Raw genomic sequence first — 9,005 nt, 5'->3', positions numbered from 1 at the left:
CAGATCATTCTAGAGCCTGTTAAATGAAACTCAGCAGAAGTAAGTTTCAAAGTCATTATCAGGATTAAAGCCAAGCCTTCCGCTAGCTGGATGCCTTTCCTGCCTCTACAGATTGAGGAGCTTCCGGGAGAGGAGCTGTGGCCACGGAGAACCTGAAGAATGATCTGGTAAAGCACTTCTCTGAGCTTTCTGTGGTAGCACCCGGGAGTCTTGGGTCTCAACTTGGGACTCTTCATTATTTCTTTTGGGAAAACTGATCTGACATTATTTGATCCCTACCATGCTGAGGTGCTCAAGGAAAACATGAAATATTCATGAAGTGCTTTGTTTCAGGGGACGTGGCAATCCAGGCAAGAAAATGTCTGCATGCTTCCTTGTCGCGGTGCTAGAAACATTTATCAGCTTGCTCACCTGTCACACCATACTCCCCCCACCTCCCCTCCCCTGGCCTGTCCTAAGAATGTCACCCTTAACATTTGCCACCTTTCTTTAACTGTGTTTGTTCCTGAGAATGGCGCTATGTGTTGTGATAATGCCAAGAGGGGAGGTAAAAGAGCAGGGTGAGAAGAGGAGGAGGAGGAGGAGGAGGAGGAGGTGGCAGCAGGGAGACAAGATGGAGAACCCAGGAGGTGAGGAGAAATGGACAATCCCCCAGGAGGCCAAGCTGTTCACCTGAACAGCACAGACCTCCTCTGCCCTTCACCCTGCAAGGCGAAACTGAGCCTTGCTGGCTAGATCGCGTGAGGACCTCTGCCAAGGGCTGCCGTGGCCAGGCCTTCTCAGTGACACGAGTCGGTGGGGTGCAGAGCTGTGCATCTGGCATTCTTCACCGTCACTGAGGTCACCGATGAAATTTGAAACTGATCTTGTATATGGGGTTTCATGAGGGGGATCAGGGATGGAGGGGTGTCCGGGGAAGGGGTAGCGATCAGACACACAGAGAAGCCCAGAGCTTCCTGGCAGCCGACACAGGAAGGAAGGCTCCTGATAGCCACATCGCCACACTGAAGCAGCCAGCTTGAGTTTACTTTCAGCTCCGAATGTTGTCCTCGACCACCACCTCTGATTTCTCAGCAAGTGGCACAAAGTCACAGGCTCCACAACGCCATCAATATCCATTTGACAGTATTCATGCCACAAGATACAATCGTGTACTGTAGTTATACAAAATTCAAAGAATAGAATGTTACTACTTACACAAGTTAAAAATGAAACTGACAACCGAAAAAGAAAACAAAACGAAAAGCGATCTCCGTGGGAATCCATAGAGACGCCGCTTGACAATATCACAAAAGTAGCCGAAGAATTGTCCCAGCATGCTGAAGTTCTTGCCATAACTTCATCAATTCCCAGTTCTTCGGGAGGAAAAAGTGCTTCGTCACAGCCTATAGATTCTCAGAGAAATCGCGCTCACACAGAGGCAGGACAACAGAAAAAGAGATGCAAACTCTAGGCACCGAGATTGCTTAGACAGCAATAGGGTTTAGGGTCGGGTTGGAAACTCTTCTGAACCAAATGTGGTTTCTTGAAAAAGACTTGAGCAATACCTTGAGTCCCCAAGGGCCACAGAAGAAACACGCAACAGTTAATAAGGAAGAAAACCATCAAGAACTAGAATAATTAAGACAAATACTTTTTGTTTTTCTACTCTACTTTGAAGTACAGCTTTTCACATCTGGAGTAGGAAAAAGTATGTGGATGATCTGTGGATAAAGCCCTTTTCTCCTCCCCATCCACCCTCTCCATTTCTGAGCCAGTAGTCTCACAGTTGGGACACAGATATATGGTTGGTTCTTTTCCTTTGAGGTACATGATCACTTTCTTCGTGTGTGGCTGTGCCTCTTTTAAATAATGAGATACAATTTGTTGCTAACAACGCTTCTTTCTTCCTGGGCTATGGGGGTGATCATTGGTGTGGGCAGAAAACAGTTCAGCTTTCTGATAAAATCACACATGTACAAAAATTATTGCACTTAAAACAAAAAGCAAAATCAAAATGCAGCCCAACCAGCAGAGGGCCAACTAAACTCTTCAAAAGTAATGCTACTTTCTGCCTGCAGGAAGTTCTGCAGAGCATGTTGACCTTTCTGATGTCCTGTTGAATTTGCTCCATTAAATGTTCAGAAGTGAAAGAGTCCAAAAGACACTGTAGGCTCTTTAAGGCTAAGTCTTCCAAGTGCTTCTGTGAGATAAGTTATCTCCTTGGCCACATACTACAAAGCAGGGGCTTGTTTTAGCCAAAATGACTAGTAGGGCCCCCAAAATTCTGGAAGGGAGGATGAGTGCACATCATGTCCTCTCCTGTGAATGAGAGAGAGAGAGAGAGAGAGAGAGAGAGAGAGAGAGAGAGAGAGAGAGAGTGTCAGTGGTCTGAGGTCTCTGCCCCCTCCCTCCCACTGCAACAGCAGTTCTTCTTACAATCAGCTTCACCCTTCATGTGGGTGGGAATTTATCCATGCTTGTTCAGCTGTGTGACTCCCCTCTGAGTCTGAATGCCTCTCTACCTACAGATTTGTCTCTTCTCCCTTATCCTCTACCATTCCTGTTCAGTCCTGCTGCTCTGTCTCTTTTTTGATAGGTTTAGAGGTGAAATGGATGGTTGCAGACACACAATACGGACGCTTCGCAGCAGCTGTTGACTCACATTTGCTATTCTAGCTTGCTGTTCCCACAACACACTAACCCTCCCAACTCTGTCAATGGTTCTTCTGTTTATGGTGCTAAATGCTGAGTTTGTTTGGTATCTCAGTCAAGCCTACTTACATTTCTGAAATCTGATCTTTTAGTCAAAATCGGAGCGCTGGGCTTTAGAAGTTTTCACTTTCGACTCCATGATCCCCAAATGGGTGAGATCAAAGCATTTTCAGACTCCACTGTTCTGACATACCATTGTCAACCTATATCAAGTGTCTACTGCAATTTGAGTCTCCTCTGTAATCCTTTATGATCCTTTTAATCAATAAAATGTTTGCACAAAATATTTGGACCATAGAGTAGGATAGTATATCCCTTAGTGTAAGCACAGATCCCATGTCAGAACGCTGTAAGGCTCTGGTAGAGGAAATGGAGATCAAATCATTGTGAGTTGCAGCAGCTGCTGGTGGTAGTTTAGACCTGAGAAGGGCCCTGGAATCTCATATGTTGGAGGAGTGGTCCCCAGGCAGTGGCATTATTGGTGGGTGGTGGAAACTTTAGGTGGGCTTGTTGGAGGACATGGGCACTGGGGACATGCTTTTTGAAGGACATATTGAGGTGCTGTCCCCTTCTTCTCTCTCTTTCTCTGCTTTCTGACCTTCCTTGTTTGGGGATTCTCCTCTGCCACATGATCCTGTCTGGGACATCACAGACCTGTAAATGCACGGGCACACCACAGGCTGAAACCATGAACTAAACGAAATCTTTTCTCCTTTTAAGCTGTTTGTTTCAGGTATTGTGTTACAGCAGTGGAAAAGCTAACAGATGCCTTGTGATCATCGTAGCCAGCCAGGTGCATGGCTGCTCACAAATCTGCGATGGGATTTTTTTTTTTTCTCTCCCACAATCATTTCTGTGTGGCCAAGCATCGCCTAGAGAGACCAGAGCAAAGGCAGAGCCAGTACAAAAGTCTGCATCAGCCTTTGGGCCATGATGCCATGCCCTACCCTGCTGCTCCCAGGCAGAGCACCTCTAACACACTCTTCTCTACTTACTCCTCGAGGGCCATAACTAGGACTTGCTGACGTTCTCGTAGATGACGTCACTGATGCGGAACTGCTGCTTCTTCCGCATCCACATCAGTTGCACACACTGGTGGATGAAAATGTACTGCTCCTACAGGGACAAAGGGTACCCATCAGTGTCAGAGCCCCAGCTTTCATGAAGGTACTATATATTCCAAGACAAAATATTTGAATGCTGGGACAGCTTTCATCATGAGGAGCTGGTTTAAAAGGAAACCATTTTCGTTATTTATGGAGATAATTTTGTAACTAGAAGATCCAAGGTAATCAAACTGTAAAGAAACTTTTATTATTAATAAAGCTTAGAATACCACTACTTTTTTGTTGTTTTTCAGTGGAATGTCTTTTTCCAAATTCATTGAAGTATATTAAGTATAGGTTTTTAAGGTGTGCAACGTAGAGTTCTGATATGGCACTGTGAAAGAAGCTCGTGACTTGTTATGGTTTGTGTCCAGTTGTCCCCCCAAAGCCTCATGTGGTCATGGGGTGGACTTCTAGAGTTTGTGATTAGCTCATGATCCACTGGGATTATGGGTGTGAGTGCTGCTGGGATTATGGGTGTGAGTACTACACCCAGCCTGGGGCAGGTAGCCTGAATGCAGCTTAAGGGAGACAGACTTCCTCTCTGTAGCCTTGTTGCTGCTGCTCCTCCTTTTGTTGTTTGCTCTTTGCCACAGCCATAAAAGGCTGCTCTCTGCCATGTGCCGCCCTGCCTTGGAGCCAGCCGAGTATGGAGTGAAACCTCCAGGAAGTATGAGCTAAATAAACCTTTCCTTCCTTCATTTTGTGTGTTGGGTTTTTGTCCCCACCACGAGAGAAGAGTAACTGAGACATGACAACATACATCACCTCATGCAATTACTTTTTGCTTTTGTGATTTTGAGGACACTTTCTCAAAAGCGTTTAAGATCTACTTTCTTAGCAAATTTCAAGCACACACTACAGCATGATGAAGTAAATACATTAGATCATGACTACATAATGGTCAAGGCAATGAATATTTAATTCATAATTCAGTAATATTTTTTAAAAAGTGAAATGAATTTCAGGAAGTTTCATAAATTAAGCAAATAATAATGCAGAGGAAAATATAGGTGAATTCCTCTCTAGCTACTTCAAGGGAGCCATTTCTAAAATTCAAAACAAAAGAATAAATCACAAAAAATTCCAACTATCATGTGTAAGAAAAAATTCATAAATAGAATGAACTCAAGGGTGAACTAGAATGGAAAATATTTTTTAATCATAGCAAAATACTAGTAAGTTTATTTTTGTCCAAAGTCATACAAATCATTATCCCATGCAAATAAACAAAATAAGTGTAGTCCTTCAACCACTAGAGCAAATATTCCTGAAGACAGACTCCTTCTTTCTGCTATCAGTGTCTAGCACTTAGCTTGTGCTCATTAAATGACTTTGAAATAAAGTGAGCAAATATTAAAAGACATACTAAGCATGAACGCTTTTTCATCTGTGAAGAAGAAAGGGAAAAATGACATTCAATGATAACTTGAGTTTGTTGAGGCAGTCCTTATTGCATGTTATTGGTGAAGGAAAAATATTTTAAAAAGTGCTAAAAATGACCTAGACACAGAGAACAGTAAAAAATGGAAAGCTGCAATCTAAAGTTCTATGAAAAGGAGTGAGGTTTAAGTAAACAATGGTGTGTTGAAAATGAAACATTAGTTGTCTTTAAAGTGAGATTTATTTATTTGTGTGTGTGTGTGTGTATGTGTGTGTGTGTGTATTTTTAGAGAAGGGTCTACATAGTGTTCAGGGTCTCACTACTAGATCAGACTCATAGTGATCCGCCTGTTTACAGCCTCCCAAGATCTGGGATTATAGGCATGCGCCACCACGCCCAGTCTCCATTGCCATCTCAGTGCACACCAGGGATGGAGCCAGCACGGCAGGCCTGGGGATTGAACCCCTGGTCCCTGCACCTGCTTGCAGGCACTTTAATCTGCTGAGCTATTTGGCTGGTCCTAATAGATTTTGTGTGTGTGTGTGTGTGTGTGTGTAACTGGGAATTGAACTCAGGCCCTTGAACTTGCCAAGCAAGTGCTTATTCTACTGAGCCATCTCCCCAGCTAAAGTGAGATTTATAAGCTTTAGGCTATTTGCTATATATACACAGATACTAAGGTAAGAATTAGCATATATAAATACATACACATACATATACTTACATATTTACATAACATTCACAACATTGTGTTCATATGTCACATACCTATGAATACAACTGTATGAAAGTTATACTTGAATGAAATCAATAAAATAGTAAGGGTTCTGCATCATGATGCAAGGGTAATGTCATATCCTCTCTCCTTTTTCTTTATTTCCCAGTTTCTCTGTAAGTAGTACCATTAGATATAACTTCCAAATAAGACCCTGTCCAGGTGTCCAAGGATTTTAAGAAAGTTTTTACACAGCAGCTTCATACAAAGGCGAAAACAAACATTTCAGCCTCTTTCCTACTTTGTCTTTTTAGCAAGCATCTCAGCAGTAACTGAGCAACCCTTGTGAGCCTTCCACGTTGCTCCATTGTTACTGGCACTAGGACTACATTGGGAATAAAGAAGCCCAACTGGGTCTGCCCTCACTCTACAACCACACAGTGGATGAAGCTTGTGTCAAAAATGTTAAAAAAAAAAAAAAAGCTCAGAGGAAAAGTAAGTGAAAGACTATTTTTGTACACATTCCCAAGAGTCCGTAGGAAATCCAAGCTGTCTGTGGGGAAGACAGTTTGCCAAAGGCAGAGCCCTAAAAGACCTTCTGGTAGAGGCTATTAGAGGAAAAACAAACAAAACATTTGGTATAAGTAAAAGAAAGCTCAAGAGAGGGGGCAGCCATCCAGAGGTGGTGTTTTTACAGTTTTGAAGCACTTGTGGAGGTGCTAGTATTTCGTGTAACGAGTACTTCACAACAATTTGTGAGAACTGGCATGCACATTTTAGAGAGGAGAAATGGAAGCTCTGAGAAGTGAGAGGACATTAGCAGCGGGTAAAGCTAAGACCCAGGCTTTCTCCAGTCTGCACCCTTTGTAATTGCTCCCCTGTGTGTATGAGCCCATGTTCTTGCCTGCCCCGAGGAGAAAGTAGTGCAGGGCAGGTCCACATTCGGTGCACACAGCCTGTGGTGACGATGAAGGGCACAAGTACTGGGACAGAGCCGGACCAATCAGTTACTTCCATCATCTGTAGACTGAGGCAGGATTAAGAGGATGCACAGTGCAGGAAAGGAGTGTTAGATACTTTTCTCATTGCCGAGACTAAATACCCAACGCTCAAAGTTAAAGGAGAAAAGGTTTAGCTACCACAGTTTGTAGAGGTTTCAGGTTAGAGTCAGCTGGCTCCAAGGCAGAGGGGCAAAGCAGGGGAGAAACAGTTCATGGCAGGCAGAAGGTAGCAGAACAAGCAAGTGAGGGACAAGAAAGCCTCTTCCTGTCCCCTATATTGTGTCTAGGCTTCTGGGACTATGGCAATTCCAAATTCATATAATCATGCACCCTTAATCCTAGCATCCTTAAGCCTACCATCGCACCATGGAATCAGTCACACACTCTAGATTCAGTCATGTCTGAAAAGGGGCCACCTTTTCAGATAATATACAGAAAGAGTCCAACTGGAGCATGAATCTATCCTCTTATCACTTACTGCTCACTGCTACTTATTAACTTAGTAAATTAGCTGGCAACGGGATTTGAATGTGAATAGGCTGACAATAAATTAAGGTGTTAGGTAAATGAACCTGTCTTTAAAATAAAGGCTGAACCATGGAGAGTCGATAAGTGATGAAAAATAAAGGTACATGGACAATTTTAAGACCTAATCACTAACAAAATAGACACAAATAAATAACTACAACTGGAAACATCTTTGCAATCCTGAACAGCTGAGAAGAACATTCTGTTGGTCCATCCCCCCACTTTGCTGACTTTGAATTCTCTTATAAAGTTTCAGGAAGGGAGATCCAACTTCAAAAAGGCTTTTTGTGGATATGTCAACCTGAAAGATTGACACAAACAAGGAAGGCAGACCACTGAAATTTGGGGCAATAAAGGGAAGAGATAGAATACTTTCTTGGCTCTGTAGACCTGAAGAGAAACATGAACGGAGTTCAAAATATGAAGGGGAGTAGCTGTGAGAAGGTAGTCTTTTTAAAAAAGGGACTAAGATTCTGAAGTTGGGAAAAGCCAAAAGAGAATAGACTATCATCAGAGTTAAAAGAGATACAAATTAGGTGAGTGGGACGCACAAGTTATCAAATCCAAGACACATAAAAGCCTTTTCACCCTTTGAAGCTTGGAGATTAATGTACATAATGGGGAGGTTTAATCACATATTAGGATATAAATTTATAGAAGTGAAAGTCCCAAATGCCTACTTATTAATAAAACAGTATTTAATCACTAGATGCTGGCTTCTCCGGGAGAGCAGACCCCGTAAACCCATGATGAGAAGGTGTTTATATGTCCACAGCAGTAAACTGGAAGGCAGCAAGATGCAGACTAACTGGAATCCAGAGGAGTGGGAAGAAATTAATGACTTGTTTCCTAAGTGTCAAGGAACCCACAGAATCCTGTGTGACCTTCCCAGCTGGTGTGATCTTGATGTAGCCTAGAGGTCCGCAGACTGGAATGGCTGTGGCAGCCTTGTGGGGTGGAACCAAGAAAACAGGAGAAAAGTCTGGGATGATGTTTTCTCTCTAGGTGACTCTCCTTAGGCCCACTATATATGGTCAATCACTTTCTTCTGTGGCCCCATAATCCCCTTGAACAGAAAATTTGGGACACCACTCAGTTACAGGATGTTACAGTGCAGGTTCTCTTATTTCCTGAGTCCTCATTGACCTCGAAGGGCTAGGTCAAAATATTTGCTATCCTTGTACCCTTCTTTTTCTGTAATGTTTTGGTCTGCAAACTTAAGTTGTTAGCCCTCCAGAAGAGAAGCTTAATGATATTATTACCCTATAACAGGCAGTTGAACTGAACCTCACAATCTGTCTGAAAATCAAATGCCTTAGACATAATATGGAATAGGTTGGACTGTATTGGATTATTTTGCAAAATTCACGCACTTGCAATTTTTTTTTTGTAGAACCAGGGATTGAACTCAGGCCCTTGCGCTTGCTAGGGAAGCATTTATTCCACTGAGCCATCTCCCCGGCCCCCACTTACAATATTTGAAGTTCAAAATATGAAGGGGAGTAGCTGTGAGAAGGTAGTCTTTTTAAAAAAGGGACTAAGATTCTGAAGTTGGGAAAAGCCAAAAGAGAATAGAC

The 9,005-nt window shown here is 42.8% G+C and overlaps 1 protein-coding gene across 3 annotated transcripts in view; it reads right to left on the bottom strand.

Annotated features, from left to right (window-relative positions):
• Positions 1–619: 619 nt before the first annotated feature.
• The window catches only part of Ptpro (protein tyrosine phosphatase, receptor type O), a 265,902-nt gene continuing 257,516 nt past the window's right edge, over positions 620–9,005 (bottom strand). For all 3 annotated transcript variants that reach the window (XM_023709537.1, XM_004626095.2, XM_023709538.1), the window contains 2 exons: positions 3,690–3,810; positions 620–2,301 (listed from right to left, as the gene is read on the bottom strand). In XM_023709537.1, the coding sequence (XP_023565305.1) occupies positions 3,706–3,810 (105 nt within the window). In that variant the 3' untranslated portion in view covers positions 620–2,301; positions 3,690–3,705. The remainder of the gene's footprint in view (positions 2,302–3,689; positions 3,811–9,005) is intronic.

Source organism: Octodon degus, unplaced genomic scaffold, assembly GCF_000260255.1.
Source record: "Octodon degus isolate 3935 unplaced genomic scaffold, OctDeg1.0 scaffold00012, whole genome shotgun sequence".
NCBI classification, from domain to species: domain Eukaryota; kingdom Metazoa; phylum Chordata; class Mammalia; order Rodentia; family Octodontidae; genus Octodon; species Octodon degus.
The sequence above is the reverse complement of the archived record's forward strand: the minus strand, read 5'-3'. Positions and strand labels throughout refer to the sequence as shown.